This window comes from Symphalangus syndactylus, chromosome X (assembly GCF_028878055.3).
Source record: "Symphalangus syndactylus isolate Jambi chromosome X, NHGRI_mSymSyn1-v2.1_pri, whole genome shotgun sequence".
In the NCBI taxonomy this organism is placed as follows: Eukaryota; Metazoa; Chordata; class Mammalia; order Primates; family Hylobatidae; genus Symphalangus; species Symphalangus syndactylus.
In genome coordinates, this window is record NC_072447.2 from 112,330,008 (window position 1) to 112,354,314 (window position 24,307).

The window sequence follows — 24,307 nt, forward strand, 5'->3', positions numbered from 1 at the left end:
AACATACTTTTAAAAGGTCTACAAATATCATCCTCTACATACCCACCATTCTCTATTAGCAAATATCTATACATAGCTGAATTAATTTGGAATCAGGAAAGCATATCTCTTTCCTACCTACAGGATTTATGAAAGAATGAGGGAGATCGGTAAGCCATTGTTTCATGTGGCAACTCAAATTTCACTTCCTCCGAAAAAACTTTCCTGTTTACCCTGGTCCCAAATGGGCTCTCCCTTCAATCACCCCAACTGACTACTGTAAAATGTAATGCCTATATTATTTATTTGGTTCACACAGGAAGCTTGTATTAGAGGAAGAGGAATGTACTAGGTCACAGGATGGGCAAGAAGAACAGGAAATGCAGGATTATGGGAAGACCAACTGATTCAACTTGTGGCTTTGTAAATGGTTATTTTATCTGTTAGCCAGTTAATAACTTAATATCATTAAGCCTCAGTCACTTGCATCTACAAAATGGGTATATAATCCCTACCTATCTGATATAACTGGTAAGTAGTTCAATTCAGATAATATATATAAATATTCTAAACACAAGTTTAAAGGAAATATCCTTATCATTCATCATTCCAGCCTGTGAGAATGGATTTCTTAAAGATCACTCTGGAAGAATGATCAACCTTTCAATTTACTAGTTGCAAAAAGCAACTCTTACTATGAATTATTCATTGCTGCTAGTAGCCTTAAATGATGAGAATTTATAAATAACACATTTTGAGCTGCATACTGAAGATAAGGTTTATACAAAGGAGATCCGACTATATTGTTCAGGCTTCACCTGGCAAACAACAACATTGAAGACCAAAGAGGGTAACCAAATAAGCGCAGGAAAAATAAAGTAGCTAGTGACCCTGAATGAAAGGGAAGTGGATACCTCCAAGAGGATTTAAGCCAAAATATCTGCCATAGGACTTGAGTCCACAGACTTGTAGTCTCCACTGTGACTTAAGTAAATGTTTGGCATGGGTATCTTCCTAGCAACCATTTGTATATTCTTTCCCATTCGTCCTCGCTGCTTCTTCTTACTCCCACTAACAAAGCAGTGAAGGTTTATTGTTAAAAACAGGAGATTTGGGCTTAGTCAGACATTGGTTTAAATCCCAGTTCTGCCACTTGCTAGCCTTTGACCCTCCACAAATTATTTAACTTTTGAGTCTCTGGTTTCTCATTTGCAAAATGGAATATTATTTATAACATAAAGTCTGGCATGCAGTGTATGCTGAAAAAGCACCAGTTATAATTGTTAGAGTAGAAAATAATTTGTTAAAGCACTCCTTCAAAACTCACCCCAATAGTGTTCCCTGCTCCAAAACTGTCTTTTATCTTTTTAAAAACAGCCTGAGTGAAATCCTTAGCAAAAATGTTTTTAAAAATCTATTTTTCACTAATGTAGAAATTACTTGTACTTCCTAGACATGTATGGAATTTAGGATAATGTCTAGGAGTATCAGTGGCCAAAGGAATGTTTCTAAAATAGTTTACTTTTAGACAGTGTGTGATCATTGGTAGGAAAATATTTGGGGCCCTTCTGTATTAGGGAGTTCCTAAGATTTAGAAATTACACAGCTTAATGAATAACCACATACTAACCTGCTGCAAGACATATCTGAAATTTATTGTATTCTTTTAGCTCTTTATCCATTTAAGTATAAAATCTAACAAGCCAAGTCACTGCATTTTTTAAGTGCCTATGGTGTGCCTGATACCTTGCTGGGTGTAGAAGGGCACAATCAATGAGGATTAAGATCTATCTCCCTATTAACTGGTAAACAAAGATGACTGTACTTTTCACACTTAAAGAAGAGTCAAGATTCAATATAACAATAGTAGAAGGTAATATGAAGAAGACTTATACCTTGATGAATTAAGAAATATTTGAGCCTCCATTTCCTCATCTAAAATTCACTTAATACTCTATTTTCCTTTCTTATTTCATTGTGTTCCTGACAGGATCAAATGAGATCACATGTGTAAAAGAGACTGTGTTAACTGTGTACAAATATTAGATGCTGATGAAGTATTGATACTGCAATATGGGAATGAATGTTATAGCAGTAGCAACCCACTGCAAGATGGGAAAGGAGAAACTGCCCATATAAACTGCAAGCAGATGGACTCCAGGAGCTTCCACCGAAGGACACTGCCTGATATCAGCAGCACCACAAGCACACATGAAGAAGAAACCTACCACCCTACTGCCTTTGGGTGGTGGTGAGGATGAAGTAAAAAATGTAAATAAGGTTCTTAGTACAATGACTGGCATATAGTATTATCATCATCCTTTTGCCACTGTTATCATATTAGTAGTAGTAGTAGTAGTAGTAGCAGTAATTAATCTACATAGAATGGCCTAAACTATGTTCTTGTTCTTTCCCAGTTCTGACAGAAACTGAAAGCATTAGTAAGTTTCTATTCTGAAGTCAGTTTAGAAGCCTCTTACTGCCACTGAATAACCTGTGTGTCAGTAGTCTGGAGCCTTCTTTCTACCAAATTATTGTTCTTTGTAATATAGGTATAATTTTTAATGTTCAGCTCTGCATGAGAAAAATAAATTGTTGTAAATTTCAATGCTTATTAATTAAGACAAATATATAGAGAATATTGTTTTACTTACATAGTATGAAAACCCGGTACAGCATCCTACCTAGATTGGGAAACAGACTTCTATACCATACATGTATTTTGTTTCACAAAATTATCAAATATTCTACATTCTTCTCTTACAGTGGTATTTCTCATCCTTCAGAGAACTCTAAGGAACTCTAGAATGGATTCATGAACCTATTTGAGAAACACTGACGTAAGAAAGTTAAATCATATTATGGAAATGTGTTTTGATGATGCACTGTCATTTTAAAAAACAAGTACTGGTAAAATAATTCAACCTGAGTAAGAGTGAACACTGAAAAGGAGTGTTACCATTTTGATATTAAAATAATGTTTCTTAAACTTAAGAAGTGTTAGATCACCAAGAACATATTTGCAGACACCCAAATGTTGCAGACCATAGCTGAGAAGCAATGGTGCTTTTCTAGCTTCTAAGTGATTTGATATAACGAAAAGGTGTTAATAGAAGGATGCTGTCTGACTGCCTCTAAGAATATCTTAGGAAATTGGTTGATATCTGTGGTTGAGCTATGCTAATGGCATGAATACTTTGGATATTATTTTCAAGTGGTTTGAATAAATTCTCTTTCTTTATGTAAAATCCTAACATTTATACCTGTGGTTGCCCTAGAAAGTGAAAAATCATTAAAAAACAGTTCACAGACATGAAATGCAAATGATTATGATAATCTTCATAAAGGTCTCATAGCAGATTGGCCACAAGTTGATAACTGTTGAAGCTCAGTGATAGGAACACTGTTTACTCTGCTTCATTTTGCACAAAATTTTCCATGAAAAAGAAATCAGCCTGATAGCTACATAACTACAAGAAATAACTCTGTAAGAAAATATTACGGAAAATGTCTCTATCATGGCAGATATACCATAAGTAAAACTGGCTTTGACTTTGCACTAATGGCCAGTGTCCTCAGATATGTAGCTTTGTGCTTCTACATAAAATAATAATCCCAGATTTTAGTGTCAGAAGAGTAATAAAGATCACCTGATGCCAGAGAACAAACTATTAACACAATTCAGAGCATTGTTCTAATAGTTTCTGTGTGGCATTCTTTGACAAGTCTCCTTTTTCTTAATCTACAAATTTAAATTATTGAATTCATATAAAAACCCAATGATGTATCCTTCCACTGCATCTTGGGCAAAGGTTGGTGGTACCTGCAGATACCCTGGACCACCCGTGTGACATCTGGTTGATATCTTCACAATAACTCTGTGCCTACGTATTAAGATTTGTTTGTGTACAAGATGCTGCCTTTATCATTTGTGATTTTTAGTGATAATCTCATTGGCTAGTGCCTTCTCTTAAGCCCTTACTAATAGAAAATTTGCTTAAGACAAGAGGAATTATTGTAGAACTTTATAGTAAACTATATATGAGAAGAATCCACAGCATATCATATAAAAAGTAACTCCAAACTGAGGCAGGTTGACATAGCCTGCTGTCACCAGGCTATTGATTTCATTTTTAATTTTAATCCTGGAACATTGCTTGACATTCTAAATACTAGTAAGAAACAAACCTGCAATAATACAATATATACAATGCCTTATTTTAGATTGAGGTGCAGCAGGGGTGGTGAAAGTTCTTATTTATTTGAGTCTTATAGATAGGATTATGTTATTGATCCATTCAGGGCCAGTTACTTGTTTGCTTTAAGCAAGAATACACACTTGTTGGCATAGGAATCCCAGGAATCTGATTTTATTACATGGAATTCATCAAAATATTCAAAAGGAGGCATTTAAATGGAAAATTCCTTCTATTCAAGATTAAAGACCAGATTCTTTTGGTACCAATTGTCTCTGGAAGTAAATTACACTGCTGTCAGTTATACAACCTTTTAAATAATAGGATGTGGCATAATAAATATAAAACAGTCTATGAGTCAGAAAACCTGAGTTCTAGTTCAGGCTCCTTTAATACTACCTTGTTACATACCCTTAAGCAAATCATTTAATCTCATTGTTATGGTCAAAGGGTCACAGAATTATAGCTAGTCTATTACCATAACACTAAATAGCGCAGGAAGGCAGGAAAAGTCAAAAATAGATAATTTTACTGAAACAAAATTGTTCTAAGCTAGTATCTTTGTCCATCACTACAGCGTACAACTGCGAGAACACCAAAGGGGTAGAAAAAATTCAAACTGAGCAAAAAAAGACCATGGTCTTGCATTAAACAATACAGACTGCAATATGCACAAACATGACCAAATTGACAAGTTCCTTGGTTTCTGCAGGAGCAATGGAACAAGAATGAGTGAAATCGAAGGGACATGACTTAGTAAGATGTTCTAGGGAAAGGGACAGGGCTAGAGAGACCAGAGATGTCTTTCTACAGGGTGCATTAAGTATGCAAGGGGGTCATTAGGGCTGCTCACTGAATATTTTCAGCTCTCCACCTTCAGGACACATGGTAGGATTATACTTGATGTCCCTTAACTAGCCCCAATCAAAGCTGACCAATGGTGTATGAGAAAAAGGTGTTATATCCTTTCCAGGAATAATATTTAATTGGTGATGCAGTGTGAGACCTCCAGAACTCTCTTTCCTCCTGCCATGATAAGAAGCAGTGTTCCAGATGGTGGCTGGTCCATCTAGGTCCTAGAGTGAGGACCCAGTAATGTCCCCCAGGTGACTCATTATGGACATGTAGCATAAACAAGAAGAAACTTAGGTTATTTTAATCTACTAAGATTTGGGGAGTTGTTTGCTATGACAGCATAACCTACCCTATCCTGGGAGAATGGATGGCAGTTAGGAGTTCAAGCACTCTACCCAACAGAGGGCAAAGACAGCTTGGCTGTTTTCCTCCAGGCAGTTGAGCCTCAGTAGGGGCCTTGGTGCTTCTCAGAGGATTGTTCCTTAAAATACTGTAGGATTCTATTATGAATATGAACAAAAGTATGTTACTGTTACTGGCATCTAATAGTGGACATGAAAAGATGAAGGCACGATTCAGGACAGGGCAGGCTCAGGGGACTGGTATAAATGCTTCTTCTCATTCTGCTCCAAGTAAATAGTGATTGAAAGTCATATGGCTCTCCAGTGGTCCATCCAGAACAAGTGACCCCAGCCCAGCTTGAAACAAGCAGGTGTCCTTCATAATAGTGTTGACGCTTTCATTTATCAGTCTATTTAGTAGCAGAATGAGCAAAAAGCTGAATAAACAAGCAGGCGAGAACTACATTTTTACTTTCTGAGGTCCTTAAAAGTGACCAGTCCGACAATAGTGTTACAAGCTTTAGGAGATGAAATTAAATTTATATCTCTATATAATTTAATGCTAACTAGTCTTTACCTAAATGATTTTCTCCTGAAGACTCTACAGATTACTGATATTGTCTAACCGGAACTACCAGTAGTTATAAGGCTGCCAGTAGGCTAATGAACAGCAGTGCAGGACATTGAGGCAGTATTTGCTGGCTGTCTTTTTGGCATGATCTCTGTCCATTAGCAACATCTTGAATAAAGAGCTGGAAGATGATGAGATGCAACACAGTGGTATGAGGATTAATTGCTAATAACAGCTAAATTTATTGAGCGCATACAACAATCAGGTGCTTTGGGAACATTACAGCTAATTCTCACACCCACGTGAGTTAGGCATTATATTTTCTAAATGAGGAGACTGGGGAATATCAAGAGAGTGCAGGAGCTAAAGGAAGGGAAATAATCTAGAAGGACAAGTGAGCCAAGAGTAAGAATCTGCAGGTAGTTCAGTGAAGATAAGTATGAAAAGAAGCCATTGGATTTAGTGATTAGGAAGTGAACTTTAAGAAATTAATCTCAATGAACTGGTTAGATAGAAAGCTAGAATACAAAAAGCTAAGCAATAAATGAGTGGCAGAAAAGTATATGCACTAGCTGTAGACAATTTTTTCACGAGATCTAGTACTTTGCACAGCTTACCTTTATCCTTGTAAATCTCATTAAAGCTATGGACCATTTCCCCAGAAAAGTCCACACACACATCAAATTCTACATAGAATTTGAGGGTGCTCATAGACCTACCTGAAAGTAACAAAAAAGAGCCCACATCGCCAAGTCAATCCTAAGTCAAAAGAACAAAACTGGAGGCATCACGCTACTTGACTTCAAACTATACTACAAGGCTACAGTAACCAAAACAGCATGGTACTGGTACCAAAACAGAGATATAGATCAATGGAACAGAACAGAGCCCTCAGAAATAATGCCGCATATCTACAACCATCTGATCTTTGACAAACCTGACAAAAACAAGAAATGGGGAAAGGATTCCCTATTTAATAAATGGTGCTGGGAAAACTGGCTAGCCATATGTAGAAAGCTGAAACTGGATCCCTTCCTTACACCTTATACAAAAATTAATTCAAGATGGATTAAAGACTTAAATGTTAGACCTAAAACCATAAAAACCCTAGAAGAAAACCTAGGCAATACCATTCAGGACATAGGCATGGGCAAGGACTTCATGTCTAAAACACCAAAAGCAATGGCAACAAAAGCCAAAATACACAAATGGGATCTAATTAAACTAAAGAGCTTCTGCACAGCAAAAGAAACTACCATCAGAGTGAACAGGCAACCTACAGAATAGGAGAAAATTTTTGCAACCTACTCATCTGACAAAGGGCTAATATCCAGAATCTACAAGGAACTCAAACAAATTTACAAGAAAAAAAAAAACCCATCAAAAAGTGGGCAAAGGATATGAACAGACAGTTCTCAAAAGAAGACGTTTATGCATCCAAAAAACACATGAAAAAATGCTCATCATCACTGGCCATCAGAGAAATGCAAATCAAAACCACAGTGACATACCATCTCACACCAGTTAGAATGGCTATCTTTAAAAAGTCAGGAAACAACATGTGCTGGAGAGGATGTGGAGAAAGAGGAACACTTTTACACTGTTGGTGGGACTGTAAACTAGTTCAACCATTGTGGAAGTCAGTGTGGCGATTCCTCAGGGATCTAGAACTAGAAATACCATTTGACCCAGCCATCCCATTACTGGGTATATACCCAAAGGATTATAAATCATGCTGCTATAAAGACACATGCACACGTATGTTTATTGTGGCATTATTCACAATAGCAAAGACTTGGAACCAACCCAAATGTCCAACAACGATAGACTGGATTAAGAAAATGTGGCACATATACACCATGGAATACTATGCAGCCATAAAAAATGATGGGTTCATGTCCTTTGTAAGGACATGGATGAAACTGGAAACCATCATTCTCAGCAAACTATCGTAAGGACAAAAAAACCTGTGGGGTGGGGGGAGGGGGGAGGGATAGCATTAGGAGATATACCTAATGCTAAATGACGAGTTAATAGGTGCAGCACACCAACATGGCACGTGTATACATATGTAACCAACCTGCACATTGTGCACATGTACCCTAAAACTTAAAGTGTAATAATAATAAAAGAAAATAAAATAAAAAAATAAAATCTTTTCCTTGCTGACTTATACTCTGAAAACTAAAAGTCCATGGACAAAGAAGGAGCAATCTCAGCACCTTTGGCTATCCTAGCCGTTAGGTTGAATGGGAGCCTCAACCTACTCTCATGGTTTCAAGGACTGGAAAGCTTACGCTGAGGGCTCAAAACAGGTGCTGGACATCAAAACAGGGAAAGCTACAGGTCTCTTCTAACATGACCATTGTGCCTTCCATTCTTCCAGTAGTCCTAGGTTGGGGTGCAGTAGAGGAATTTGGCAGCACAGAAAAACAGAAGAATTGGAAGTTTAAAGATTGCAGCTGCAAACTCTCTGACACAGAATATACTGTTGGAAGAGTCTCATCACTTCACTAAGATATAAAACCCAGCAAATGATATTTTTGCCTTTAGTTTGCAATTTCTTTAATTCTTCAGACAACAAAAACTGAAAATCTGACTAAATTTGATACCTACTATGTCAGTTTCAAATCTTGTCTTCTAAGATTCCTTTGAGGGAAGAATGCTTAAACAAATGGCAATAAACACAGAAAATTTACAAGGCAAAACGTTATGTGATGTGGTGTACTGTGAGAACTAGATTTGGCAATTGACCAGTTAAATGTGAGAAACATGCTTCCAATGGACGGAAATCAAATGGTTGGCATCAAGTTCTTAACAATAACCCCAACATCAACAATAATAATAGCAGATAAGATTTAATTAACACTTGCTGAATGCCAAGAGTAATGCTAAGAGTGTTATGTGCATTATCTCATTTAAACATCTCAATAACTCTATGAAGTAAATCCCATTATTTCACAAATGTAACAATGGAACACAAAAAAGTTAAGATGACTTCCTCAGGCAGAAACAGCTAGGAATGGCAAAGAAAGAACAGTTTTAAACCTTGATCTAACATTCTGGTTCCAGCACCTCACTTATAGTAACATCTCTCCAAATGGAAACTCTTATTATTAATAACATGATTATTAAATGCACACACCTCTGACTTCTAACCCTACAAAGTACTGATTGCTATTTGGGGGAAATATTGACATGATCAAAGGTCTTTTGCTCATTGTTCTTATGCAGGATAATTGCTTGTACATATAACTCCCTGTATCGTACATATCTAACATAGATATACTTACCTAGAGTCTACAATCTATCTTTGTATAATAAAGGCTTTCCTTTAAACACAGTCTTTGCTTTGAGTTTCTTCCCTCTTAACCACTTTTATCTTTCCCCTGTTCAAGAAGTTGTAACAACACCCACATCCCCAATCAAAGCCAATTCTTCCCTCTGCCTTGAGGTTAAGGTCTCCATAGCCTGATCCTGTTCCAACTGTCCACAGTCGTTTCCCTTTACTCCATAATAATCATCCTGTGCTTTAGCTCTTCTCACTGCCCTCCACTCAACCATGTTCATCCCTGCCAGAACTGTAGTGTATCATTGTTCATAGGGTTCACTGCAAAAGAAAACCCAATTGATGGGGCAAATGGGGACAGAAGTCCAGCCTCCTCATTGCTTAGCAATGAGTGTGGCACGGCACAGAACTATGCCTGCCTAGAAGAAGGAGTGCCTTTTTCTAATATCCTCAAAGATTCTGTATGGGGTGGCAGCACTCTGATTCCTCCTACATGTTTTAATTTATGCTTTCTGATCAGCCTGTCCCTCCGATATTTAATAGGACTGCATTTTAAAAGCAAAGATAAGTCATCAGTCCAGATAAATACAAATATATTTGTGTATTTACTTGTTTTTCTAGAAGTTTTCTTTAGAAGAAAACATAAAATCAGGAATGTCCTGGAAAATCTAGAATATATAATATAGATATTTATTACTCATTTTCTACTATTTCTTTAAGACCCAGCAAGAATCATACTTTTGTGACGCCTTCCCTAACTACAATCCATATTGACCTCTCCCTTCTTACACCTTCTGTAGCACTTCATTCTGTCTTATGGAGTTTAATGATTGATTACCATATGATACAGCGTATTGAAACTGTGGAAGTAACTGAAATTGTGCTGTTTGAAATTTTGGCAGTTCCACAATATCAGATTTTAATTTCATTTAAAAAAACATATTTTAGGCCATACGGGGTGGCTCACGCCTGTAATCTCAGAACTTTAGGAGGCCAAGGTGGGCAGATCGCTTTTGCCCAGAGTTTGAGACCAGCCTACAAAGTGAAAACCCCATCTCTACAAAACATACAAAAATTAGCTGGGCATGGTGGACCACACCTGTAGTCCCAGCCACTCTGGGGGCTGAGGCAGGAGGATCACTTGAGCTGGGGAGGTCGAGGTTACAATGAGTGGTGATCACACCACTGCACTCCAGCCTGGGTGACAGAGTGAAACACTGTCTCAAAAAATCCTAAAATAAATAAATAAATAACGTATTTTAAAACTGTTATAAAACAAAGCATGCACCATTCAAATGGGTTACATACCAAACATTAATACATTGGAAACCAACACTGATTGTATTAATGGGTGCTGCCCAGTTAACTGTATGTGTGTATGTGTGTGTGTGTGTGTGTGTGTGTGTGTGAGAGAGAGAGAAAGAGACAGAGAGACAGAGAGGAGAGAGAGGAGAGAGACAAAGAGAACATGAATTATGTATGCAGACCTGGAAATATAGGTTTTCTTGCTATTTCTGTTTAACTGCAGAGCATCCTGAGATAGCAAGATAAAAAAGCCCTCACCCCATGATGTTCACTATTACATCAGGATTTTCTCAACATTGTATAAAATAAACAGAAATAAACTGGAGATTAAGACTTCTATAGCTCTCAGGCCAGGCGTGGTGGCTCATGCCTGTAATCTCTGCACTTTGGGAGGCTGAGTGGTCGGGGGGGGGGGGTGGATCACGAGGTCAGGAGATCGAGACCATCCTGGCTAACAAGGTGAAACCCCGTCTCTACTAAAAATACAAAAAATTAGCCGGGCGTGGTGACGGGTGCCTGTAGTCCCAGCTACTCGGGAGGCTGAGGCAGGAGAATAGCTTGAGCCCGAGAGGCAGAGGTTGCAGTGAGCCGGGATCGCACCACTGCACTCCAGCCTGGGCGACAGTGCAACACACACACACACACACACACACACACACACAGAGACTTCTGTAGCTCTCAATTTCAGATGTTTATGTTCATTTCAAGCTCTTCCTTCTTACTGACTTTATAAATTACTGTTAAAAATTTGAATTATTAATAAATACATTGATATTTTTGGGGAGGGCATATGAGATTTAGTTTGGGGGAAAAGGGGTCTACTGTTGTAAATTTTGAAAAATATTCTAATAGAGTGTCCCGTTTTTCTTCATTGTCAACAGCAACCTCAACATCAGTATCTATGAGCATGTTCCGGATATCTAGTTGCATGCTAGGTGCTAGATGGTATTTATGCAACTTAATCATATCTAAAACACAATATAAATATCATACATCTAAAGTTTGTTCCAGTCCTTAAGGGATCTGCTACACTCACAGAGTTTAGAAATCTAGGCATTTTAAATTTTCTTTGCCAATCCTCTTCCCTTGGGTACGGAAAAATGGTCACTCAAAGTTGTACAGAGCAAGGAAAAATATAACTAACATTTATTCCTTCCCCAAGAGAAAAATCTGTCTCCCAAAAGACCAATTCAGCCTCAGAGCCAGAGGTCCCAGACAATTCTGGGAAAGCTTGGTCTCTCTGAGGTAAATATTGTAGAGCTTTATGACCAGGGAAATTTCCACTGAATAACACCAACTGCCCCCTCAATACAAGCAAACCAGACGGAAAGGTAATGGCAAACTAGCCTTATTGTTGTTAGACAAAGGGGAACTGGGACTTCAAAGATGCCTGGGGCGGTGTCTTTGGGCATAATATTTAGTTGGGAAGCAGGTCTCTACAGGAAATCACAAAGGTGGGACAGCAGAGGTAGAAGTGGCTTTGGGGAAACTGGAACAAGTAAAATAACAATTCTAACACTTTTTCCCCTAGGACACTTGAAAAACAAATTCAACAAATAATTAAGCAATTTTTTTCCCTAAATTGTCACCCAAATGGGCTCACTACCCATTTCTAGTGCAGAGGCAATCACAATGAATGAAGGGAAAATAATAACTGCAGTAGTAATAATTTTACAGTTAATAATATATTTAATGATTTGTCCTAAGGCCGTAGTTAGTAGTGGAGTTTGTGTTTGAACCTGGGAATATCTGGCTTTAAAGTTATAGCTTTTAATTTTTTAACCACTTCATAAAGAAATAGAAGGGGAAAAAGTCAGGAAATGGACATCCAGAATTAAATACGGAATCCCCAAAAAGCTTGAGAATAGACACATACCTCATGGCTTGCCTACATTTGATAAATGTGGAAGGACCAGACATATGCTGCAGGAGTGAGTCCTCCATGTATAAAGGGTTTGTTAGAGAACTGGACACAAAATAAGTGGCTGGCAATAACTATAATGCCAATCACACCCCACAAAGAGAGATATATGGTAGTACAGGTGTTAGGTAAATGCTCTGAGGAGTTACGGAACAAGTAAGAGTGCAGAACAGGTCTCTTTCCTATCCTCCATCCACATCTCACAAAGTTGTACCTCTCTCTTTCCTCTTGCCCCTCCCTGTGCTCTGGCTACAGTGGCTTAGTACTTGACATAGTCCTTCCCACAATGGGGCTGACCACAGTGCCTGGCACATAGTAGTCACTAAATAAATATTAGTTGAAAGGAAGAAAAAACAGTGAGAAACAGAAGGACAAAAGAAAAGAAGACTTCAGAAAAATACTAAGTTAACTTCCTAAGAGAAGAACAATATGCCCATCTGTAGAGACAGGAGGAAGGCAAGGCAGAGGATGAAAAAAGCAGGAGAAGCAGAAAGAGTGAATATGCACGTCCTGTTAAGCCAACATCACAAGTATAACTGTGACCTAAACATCAGCTACATGAGGACAAGATAGGAGATGGAATTGGATGGGTAGGCAGGGCCAGATCTGATACCCTATGGGTGTAGGGAGCTTCCACAAATGTTAGAGTGGCATGATCAATTTGTGTTTTAGAATAAGCTCTTTGCTTTCAGAGAGGATGGATATCAGGAAAGCCAATGAGGAGACAGTGAAAATCTGAAACCGAAACAGTTAGATCTGCTGTAGGGAGTCCAGATAAGAGATGATAAAAAACCTAAATTAAAGAGATAGCATAGTAGAGTGGGCTTTAACTCTGCCATTTGTTGAGTTTGTGACCTTAGATAAATCAGTTAATCTCTCTGGGATGAGAATATTTGTCCCTCACAGGGTTGTCTTGAGCAGCTAACAAAATAATATACGACAAAGTGCTTTATAAACTTGAAAGACTTGAAAACATATGTTACTATTATGGTGGTGAAATTGGGATAAAGAGATGAGGGGGACAACTGAGAAATATGGCCATTGTCCCCAGGGGTGTCCAATCTTTTGGCTTTCCTGGGCCACATTGGAAGAAAAAGAATTGTTGTGGGCCACAAATAAAATACAGTAATACTAACAATAGCTAATGAGCTAAAAAAAAAAAAAAGAGCAAATATATCTCGGAACGTTTTAAGAAAGTTTACCAATTTGTGTTAGGCCGCATTCAAAGCCATCCTGGGCCATATGCGGCCCTTGGGCCACAGGTTGGACAAGTTTGTTCTAGACATACAATCTACAAATGAGAGAGTCTTCTCTGACATCTCCCTTTCTCTCATCTTATCAAACATCAGTTGTCAAAATTGGGAAGTGATTTTTAAGTCTCTGAGGATACTGGGGGGAAAAGATGGGAGAGGAATTTAGCACCTACCTGGTGCATGGCATGTTCACATACAGCATCCACAATAATACCTCAAGAACAAAGTATAATATCATCATCCCTTTTCTGCTGATGAGAAAATTAAACCTTGGAGGGAGAGGGTCAGAAAAAAATAATTATTGGGTACTAGGCTTAGTACTGGGGTGATGAAATCATCTGTACAACAAACTCCTGTGACACGAGTTTACCTATGTAACAAATCTGCACATGTGACCCCTGAGCCTGAAATAAAACTTAAAAAAAAAGATTCATGGGTTCAAGAAGGTAGAGGAAAATGTGACCAGGATGAGGAGAAGAATGGAAGTTTGTAAAATTTAAAATCCAAAAGGAATTTCTAGAAAAGAAAAATATAATATCTGAAATGAAAAAACACACAGGTGGTATTAATATCAGATTAGACTCTGAAGAAGGAAAAATCAGTGAATATGAAGCTATAGACTTAGAAACTATCCAAAATGAAATATGTGCTTACCATATAGCAATCATACTCCTGGATACCTACCCAAGAGAAATGAAAACATGTTCACATGAAGACTTGAATATTCATAGCTTTGCTCATAATAATGAAGAACTGTAAACAACCTAAACGTCTATGGACTGATGAAGAGAGAATTAACATGTGATATATCCATTCCTTTTATTACTCAGCAATAAAAGGAATGAACTACTGATACTTGTAACAACATGGATAAATCTCAAAAGCGCTATGCTGATTACATTTACATGAAATTCTAGAAAAGGCAAAACTACAATAATAGAAAGCAGATCAGTGGTTGCCTAGCGTGCAGAATGAGGGGGAGGGAATTGACTGCAAAGAGTGCAAGGGAACTTTCTGGGAAATAAGTGTTTTTATTACAATTGTGGAGACAGTTATAAAACTGTATACATTTGTCGAAACTTAATATATGTTGTTGGAGGAGGAATATGGATGTGGTTATAAAAGGACAGCATGAGGGATCCTTGTTGACTTTGGTATCCTGACTGTGGCAATGGATATCCCAACCTACACCTGTGAGGACATTGTATAGAACAAAATACACACATACAAATGAGTACAAGGAAAATGAAATAAGATCAGTGAATGTTATCAATGTCAGTATCCGGGTTGTGATATTATATTATAGTATTACAACTAGGGGAAAACTGGATAAGGGTACATAGGATCTCTCCATACTATTTTTTACAACTGCATGTGAATCTACAATTATCTCAATAAAAATTTCATTGAACACTCTAAAAGAAAAAAGAAAATTAAATCTCAGAAAGGTAAAATGAGTTACTCTAAGTCACACAGCTAGGAAGTGTAAGAGGGCAGAGGCAGCATTTAGACAAAAGTCTGATTCTAGAGTGCTTTCTCTTAAACATTATACTATTGAACAGGGTTGATAATTTTCCATCAATTCAATTGTTATTGAAGTTAACATTAGTAATTTTTAAGATAGACAGGGAGAAGGCAGTTTGTTGTGAGCCATTAGGAGATGTTTACTCATTTGAAAGTCATGTATTGATCACCTATGCTCAGCCTGGCAGTATCCTGGACATACCCTAAGTACAAGGTTGAAGAATGTAACGTAGTCATGTAAGCATAGGAATCTTACCACCACATGGATGTGCTACCAAAGAGGCCCAAACCTCCTTGGAAGCACAGGAGAAGGAAGAATAAATTCATTCTGAAGAGGTCTAGAACTGTTTCATAGAAAAAATTATATTTGGCCTGGGTATTAAGGATTGAATAGGAGTTCATTAGATAGAAAAGAAGATAGAAACAATAGAGAAGGATACTCCAGAGAGAGGGACTGCATATCCAGGAGCAAAGAGATGTGAAAGAACATAAAGTGGTTTGGGAATGGTGAGAAGTTCAGTCTGAATGAAGTGTAATATACACCATGAGTTTGGAAAGAAGGACTGGTGGGAAGAAACACACAGACATGAGGATAGAAAAGTAGATGGGTCAGAAAATGAAAGCCCTTAAATGTGCCAAACCAAGTAGTATGCATTTTATCCTGGAAGAAACAAGAAACCAATAAAGGCACTAAATCAGAAGATAACATAATTGGGTTTGTTGTTAGTAAAGCAACTCTGGTGGCAATGTAGAGATAAGGGTGGAGTCAGGAGGTAGAAAAACCAGTTAGGAGGCTACCGATGTATGAAGTTTGAAGCCAACAGAATATGAATGGAAAAGCCAGATTCTACAGATTTTTGGTAAAATTATCAAAACTTGGTGAGAATTTTGGAAATAGTGAGAGCTGATGGCTGCTTCTGCAGCTTCTTGCTGAAACTTGGTGGATGGTGATGACATTTAGCAAAAATAAAAAACATCACAGCTGGTTGGAGTGTCATGGGAAGGAGAAGAAAACAATTTCACCTTTAAATATACTGTATTTGGGGCAATAAAAATAATAATAGCTGGCTTTGGCTGAGTGCCTATACTAAACTCCAGGCACTGTTTTAAGTGTTTCGTATATATCAACTAATTGAGAGACAGGTACAAGGGCTTAGTAGGCAAATAGAAATATAGATTTAGAGCTCAAAAGAGATGTCTTGGCTGGGGATAAAAATTTGATAATCATCACTGTATAGGAGGCATAGTTAAAACCACTGAGGCAAGAAGACAGTAAAGAATTAAGTTTTGGAAAAAACCCACCATTTTAGGACAGGAGAGTGATAAAGATTATAAATTCCATAACAGCAAAGTTCATGGTTAACTTGTTCACCACTGTGTCACTAGGGCCTGGCATACTGTCTGGAATATAGTTGTTGCTCAATAAATATTTGTTGAATTAATGGCATAAATTAAAAAATCAGAGAAGTATAAGGAGAACTAGTGAGGTAAGTTTGTGTCATAATCCCAAAAGACACAATCCTGAATGCCATAATCCCAAATGTTGAAATCCCAAAGATCAAAATCCCTAAAGTCTAAATCCCTAGAGTCTAAAATCTTCAACACCTAAAATCCTGAAAATCACAATACTGAAAGATTAAAATCCCGAATGTTGAAATCCTGAAAACTGAATTCTGGGGAAGTGTGTTTTTGTTTGCAGATGGGATAGTTGTGCCATGTTAGTTGCATCATGTGAAGTGGAACTGTTTCCTTGTTATTGTCTTTATTTAGAAATTAAGTATGGTTTAAGGAGATGCATAACCGGTGCCAAGTTGACAAGGGGTGGACTTGCAGACTTAATTTTTTGTTCAATTGGACTGGATTAAGGAATACCTAGAAACCCGGTAATGTATTATTTTGGGTGTGTCTATGAGGGTGTTTCCAAAAGAGATTCATGTATGAGTCCCAGTGGACAAGCTAGGGAAGATCTGCCCTCAATGTGGGCTGCCACCATCAAATAGGCTAGATGCTGGGAGAGAACAAATAGAGAAGGCAAATTGGTCTCTCTCTGAAAGCTGGGGCAGACTTTTCTTCTGTTGCCTTGGACATCAGAAATTTGATTCCATGAACGTGTATTATCACAATGTTGACTTTGTGTGTAAGCATTTTGTGTGTATGTAAAAATGTGAAAACTTCCTCAGTGAATGAAGAGATGTCTTTTTGTACATCTGCATTTGTGAAAGATAAAATTTCTCAAGATCTTGGCTCTTTGGATGACTGCATATATGGTGGTCACCTATGGTGGTTTTTATCTATCTTGTCAAAAGACTTTGGTTGTTCATCAAGGTATTTCAGATGACTACAGTTATAAAGCTGGATACACACAATTAACAACCATAGTGACATGTCTTTATACATTTTCCTTTTGACCTATTTCTTTGTGAATACAGTTCAACTACTTATAACTGTCATACAAGTGTGACTGTCACTAGTATACACTAAGTGTTTATCCTTACAAAACTATGTATGTTATTATTGTCTATTTTCTTATGTAAAGTGACCTTTGGAATGTTCTGTTGGGTTTTATGTTTCTCAAACAACAATCCTTTAAAAAATGTAAGTAAATATCTTTTAAATAATTTTTAAAATTACTTTTTCCAGAATATTTTTGGGATTTTGATCTTTCAGGATTTCAACATTTAGGATTATGGGATTTGGGATTATTTATTTCAGGATTATTACCAGCTCCCTAGTGAGGTATAATGTCTTAAAAAACAAGAGGAGGCCGGGCATCATGGCTCATGCCTGTAATCCCAGCACTTTGGGAGGCCGAGGCGGGTGGATCACCTGAGGTCAGGAGTTCAAGACCAGCCTGGCTAACACAGTAAAACCCCGTCTCTACTCAAAATACAAAAATTAGCTGGGTGTGATGGTGGGCACCTGTAGTCCCAGCTACTCAGGAGGCTGAGGCAGGAGAATCACTTGAACCTGGGAGGCGGAGGTTGCAGTGAGCCAAGACCCTGCCACTGCACTCCAGCCTGGGTGACAGAGTGAGACTCCGTCTCAAACAAAACAAAAAAACAAAACAAAACAAAAAAAACAAGGGGAAAAAGAAGTATCAGAGTAACTGGGAAATGTCAGATAACACAGTGAAGTCAGATAGAATGGGGACTGCAAATAAACCATTGGGTTTGGTAATTAGGCAGCCATTAGTAGCTTGAAAGAGGGCTGTTTGCCTGGAGTAGACTCAGTTGAGACTGTAATAGGTTGAAGGGTAAGTGGTTGGTGATGAAGACTAGACGATACCCAGGAACTTGGGGGTAATGCAATTGAAGAGGTTAGAATTATTAAAGAAAATGAGGTGATTTTTTAAAATTCATTGTTATAACGGAGGAGAATTCAATATTGTTTACAGAAGAAAAATAGAAACCCTAGGAAAGGGATAGATTAAAGAAAGTAAGAGAGTTGATCATTGCTCTTAGCTAATTTTCCCATTACTATTTTCCCTTGAACATGATTATCAGGTCTTCTATTTACATTTAATTAGACTTTAAAACAAGTAAAAGCCCTATGATCTGCCTCACTGGGACATTCAGGCAGCTATAAAGGACTTGATAGTTTAATATAGCCTGATGTTATCCCACGATGTTCTTTTTATATGTGTATGTCTTGTCACCTACACAGTATAAGACAAGTCTATACTCCAAGTATATTACTGTATACTGTTTTTTTTTTTCTTTTTCTTTTTTTTTTTTTGACAAGGTCTAGGTCTATTGCTCACGCTGTAGTGCCGTGGCATGATCTCAGCTCACCTGCAACCTCCAACTCCTGGGCTCAAGCCATCCTCCCACTTCAGCCTCCCAGTAGATAGGACTATAAGCGTGCACCACTATGCCCATCTAATTTTTGTATTTTTTGTAGAGACGGAGTTTCACTATGTTGCCTAGGCTGGTCTTGAACTCATGAGCTCAAGCAATCCACCTACCTCGGCCTCCCAAACTGCTGGGATTACAGGCATGAGCCACTGCACCCAGCCATACTTTTAAGATTATTCTAACAGGGAGCTGTGGTGTGTGCCTATAATCCCAGCTACTCAGGAGGCTGAGGCAGGTGGACTGCTTTAGGCTGTGGTGGGCCACAATTGCACCTGTGGTAAAATTATGAAATAATCCATATAATTCAGGCAAATAAAAACCAATATTAATAATTGAGGTCAAGCAGTTTTATTCTATTAATGAGATAATAAGGGAAACTGTATACTTTACTCCAGTCATATGGCTTGATTATGAGCTTACGGAATATAGGAGCATATTTATTGAAGACTCCAAACTACGCTTAAAAATTAAAAGATTGTTGGCACTTAGAGTCAACACAATTCCCCTCATGCCTGAACAAACATTAGAAAATGACTGTTTTTGTAAAACCAATTTTCTTAAACTAGGGGTACTTTTTTAATGCCATACTTTGGCAGTCTAGTGAAGCCTATGGACTCCTTTTTAGAATACTATTTTTTTTTTCTTTTTGAGGCAGGGTTTCACTCTGCTGCCCAGGGTGGAGTACAGGCATGATGATGGCGCGTCACAGCCTCAAACTTCTGTTCTCAAGCAATCCTCCTGCCTCAGCCTCCTCCTAAGTAGCTGGGACTACAGGCACACGCCACCAGCACCCTGCTAGTTTTAGAAGTATACAATAAAATACATGGGATTACAATGGAAACTGATTACACTGAAATACAATCATTAAAATGTATAATAAAACAATTTTTGAAATGGTTATATATTTGCTTCTTTAGTAACACTTTAGATAATAATATCTATTATCCCCTCCTCTTTTATCTTAAAATATATTTGAATTTGACCTGTAAATAATGTAAATATATTATCATCTGTGGATTATCTATTTACAGTCATTTGATGATTTACTTGACAGTGTACTCATACATTTCTATCAGTATCCTTAGTCATCCCAAGTTATATATATATATATATATATATATATTATATATTTATATACACACATACACACATGTATATTATATGTTGTGATTTTTCATAGCTAGCTGATATAAGATATTTGCTAGCAGGTAAAGTAGAAGAGTACTTTAAGGATTTATAGAGACACAGCCCCAGATAATGCAAATATTCCTCTTGGTCTTTAGAACTAGAAGAGATCGTCTCCATCTCTGAACTCCCTTAACATAATATTCACATTTTGATGACTGCTGTAAGACTGAAAATCACAACAGAAAGGACCAACCTGGGCATGTTACAACTTTAAAGAAAGAAGTTGATATTTCAATCAGACCTTGATTTGAGTGCAGCTAAAGGCATTTTACCTATGCTTTCTGCAGAACGAACAATAGAAATGTTTTCTCTCCTTACCCTCCTCCCAACCCAAGTAAGTATCCCCCTAGGCTTTTGACTTTAAGTATGCTTGATTGTATTCGACCTTTTCCTGAAAGCTCATTTGGAGGGGGCAAAGTGTGAAGAAAACATAAGGATCTGACTACTTCAGGATACATGTTTTTTCCTAAATATATTGGCTGATGGTGAGATTTGTATATTTCTAGACTTTTCTCTAACACAATGCAGGTACATGTAGATAATAACCTATCATTAAGCATCCTATCTTCTAAGGAACATAATGACCACCATTGTCTGAGAAAGCAAATTCCTAGAGTTAGGAACTATGTTTAAATAAATCTTTGCATGCTGTGCTTAGCCTAGCACAGCCCCTTAGATAGTTAGGCGTTTAATAGCCAAAGACAATCACGGATGTTCTGAGATCCTAGACTCTATTTTATGCAGATAAACTGTGCAAATATTTCACCTGAATGAAGATCATTACTCCTTTAAAGTAAATTTAACGGAAGCTCATTCTTTAACATGGATTTTAACATTTAGTTTTCCTTTACTTTATATAGATGTGCTTTGTAAACTCGGGAAAAGAAAGAGCCCAAAAGCCCCTAAATGGCCCAGTCTTTAAATGCTTGCCAATATTATTGGCAGCTTAATTCTCACAGTAAAGAGACTTTCTCATAGCAAAACGCAACATAGTTCCTGCCAATCTATTTTTAATAGCTATTTTCATTAATATTAGTCAAACATGGCACGGAGAATTTAAGTGTTTAAAACAATCCAAAGGGTGAAAAACACAACAAACTCACGAGGATAAACTGGAATTGAGTGTAGAACATGAGAACCAGCCCGTATAGATGAGAATCCAGTGCAAAGAGTATAAAAGAAAAACAAAACATCCCTTCAGAAAAGTAATCTTCTTATAACTTATTCTGTGACTCTCTTTATATTTGTCATTTTCCCCAAAACTGAAAAAAAAATAGCTTTACAATGTCAAGGATATTGTGCATAAGTAAACAACAAGTGAAGGAAGTGGCTCTGTACTTAAATAAGTCAAAAAATAAAGTGTTATCTGCGGAGTTCAAGGTCTATTTTAGACTTACCATGGTCAGTCACACTGACATAGCAGGTGACATCATAAAACAATGAGACAGAGTCTAAAACTCATACACCAAAGCAGTGCTTAATTTTGGAGACTCATTTCAATACTTGAAAGAACTGCAAGCATTAAAGTGGTTTTTAAAGGTATTAAGTGATAAGATGCAGTGTTTGTGAAGTCTTCAGCTATCTGGAATGATCTGTATTGTTTTTCCCAAAAGTACACTTTATAAAATCAGCCAGAGTCTAAAAATAAAAGTTTTGCTTGAGGGTATTCTGCCCAAGCATGGCACTTTTACAAGTGGCAAGATTCCTGGATGAATTGTTAACTAATCAAATCTTGGCATTTTCAATTAATGTAGTATTGAGCCTCATGGTAATACATAACTAAACTTGTATATTGAAGGAATAAGATGGAGAAGTACACAGAGTCTTAGATCAGTATCTTTGCTTACAAAGTCCAGAATTTACTTACATAGGAACTGATGTTGAGTTAAGGGGTCACAAGATGTTGGTATTAAAGTTTTCTGGCATCTTCCTCTCTTTATAAGAGAAATAGCTTCACTCTGGTATTTTCTTAAAGACATCATATGCCAAGATAAAATAATCCATTTTTTCATAAACGCATCAGGTGATTTATTAGGTTGAATTAAGTATGGCCCTATAATAGTATTTAAAAATATTTAAAATATTAAAAAGTAGAGCCAATCAGTAAAAATGATCAAAACCCACAAGATAAATATTTGGAATATATATTCATCTCTCATCTATATAGTGAATGGCTTTGGGTATCATTAAGAATTTTTTAAAAAAATACAGCAGTGAAATAGTACTCAACAATTGAACAACTTCATATTCAAACTCAACAGTTTTTATTTCTGCCAGCGTAAGTAGCTAGTGAAACTGGAAAACTGCAGCATCTTTGATTATTTGGGTCACTCCATCTTTGTGAAATTATCCTAGTAATTCCACTGGAGATTTCTCTACTTTCTGGGACCCATTAAACTTTTCTGGACCAAATGTCTTCAGAAATTTCTTTACCTGCAGTCCCTAGTTGATTTGATAGATGACATCTAAACAGCCTATGAAATGTTAACTTTGATTTTTTCTGTTATAACAGCTTTATCTTTTAACTTTCTGGTGATGCAGAAAACAAGTAACAGGACACATCAGACAGAAATTGAACATCACCTAGTGGTATCAGTTCAATTCAGGTAGTTAAAGAATCCAGATGTTGTCGCCTGGTACTGTCAAAGGACTCTAAGCATGTACTTAAGTTTCATTTCCATAGCATCTGTGGCACTTTCAAGTTCCACTCCTTGTGCTCTCCTCCCACTCTCAAACTAGTGTGCCAATTCAAGTTCTTGAAGACCAGGGAAAATTATGTTTCTTCTGCTGTGGAGATTGATGCAGAGGAAGGCATCAGATGCTAGTCGTCTTAAGTCGTCTGGGGAAGAGGCTCAGAAATGTGTGCATCTTGTGTCTTCCACTTTTATTTTCCCAACCCGTTACGAAGTTTTGGAAGATATCTTGGTCCCAAAAACACTGACTTGACACCGTGCTATTCCTCTCCAAGAATCTCATTAACTCCCATTAGAAAGGGGAGTGGTGTGGACTCTGTCTGGCGGTGAAACTCTCTGCAACCCCCTAACATAAATACTAGAGATGGGGATGGTGAGAGGGTCAAAGGAGGGGGAGGGAAAAGGGTCGTGAGAAGAGACTCACCGCTCCTGCCAGTTCCTCGGTCAGGCACAACGTAACCAGGAGCAGCCACAACCTGAAATGAGAGGGAGGGTGAGTAATATGGGCTCTCTAGGCTTCGGGGTCGTGCGTCTGCCTGTAGCCCCACGAACCCTTTTGGATGCCTCCTCCCAATTTCTCTGCAGTGACAGAAGTACAAGTATAGTCCCGGCCTGGCAAAGTAACCCGAAGTAAGAAAGAGGAGGGGAGCTCGGGGCAGCAACAGCTCACCCAGGGTGCATGCTTGCGGCTCCTCCGGAGCTGGGTCCCGGGAGACTGCTAAGCGACTCCGCGGCCCGGGCTCATCTGGGCTCTGCTGATGCTTGGAGGCTGTTTCCTTACTCAGAACAGAGTAGGTGGACGAAGTAGCCCAGTTTGGAAGAAACTAAACACAGCTTCTAGATAAGAAGTGCTCCAAAGGGAAACAGGCTCAGCGGTGCCCGTTACAACTTGCAGCACTCAGGAGACAGTTCCATGCAGCAGGAGAGGAAAGAATGGAGGGGAAAGGGGCGGGGCTGTCTGCTGTCAATCATCCCCCCTACCTTGGGCAGCCGGTAGTCTTTCTCACTTTCAGGCACCTTTCCACACAACATCCCTAAGTATCTCCACAGCTTCACACACAGTCCGTTAGAGGCTTATACACTAAGACCTAAGCAACTGTGCATCATATACTATCAACTTTACTGTTAGGTTAAACATAAAGAGACATAGGCATACTATTCCCACATAGACAGATGGGCCCGAAAGTGCCCTTGCACACATGACCAAATGCATACAACACTGATTCAAATTGATAGTACACTAGGCTATTGGGAAGGGGAGACAGTTTCTGGAGTTGTAAATCCACTCTGAGCTAAGCAGAGCCTAAGGATGAGTGGGCCCTCGTGAAATAGATCCAA

The 24,307-nt window shown here is 38.0% G+C and overlaps 1 protein-coding gene across 2 annotated transcripts in view; it reads right to left on the minus strand.

Annotated features, from left to right (window-relative positions):
• COL4A6 (collagen type IV alpha 6 chain) overlaps window positions 1-23,919 on the minus strand; it is a 279,142-nt gene extending 255,223 nt beyond the window's left edge. For both annotated transcript variants that reach the window (XM_055267727.2, XM_055267726.2), the window contains exons 1-2: window positions 23,640-23,919; window positions 23,394-23,445 (exon numbers count right to left, since the gene is read on the minus strand). In XM_055267727.2, coding sequence (XP_055123702.1) covers window positions 23,394-23,445; window positions 23,640-23,650 — 63 coding nt within the window. In that variant the 5' untranslated portion in view covers window positions 23,651-23,919. The remainder of the gene's footprint in view (window positions 1-23,393; window positions 23,446-23,639) is intronic.
• Window positions 23,920-24,307: the final 388 nt, after the last annotated feature.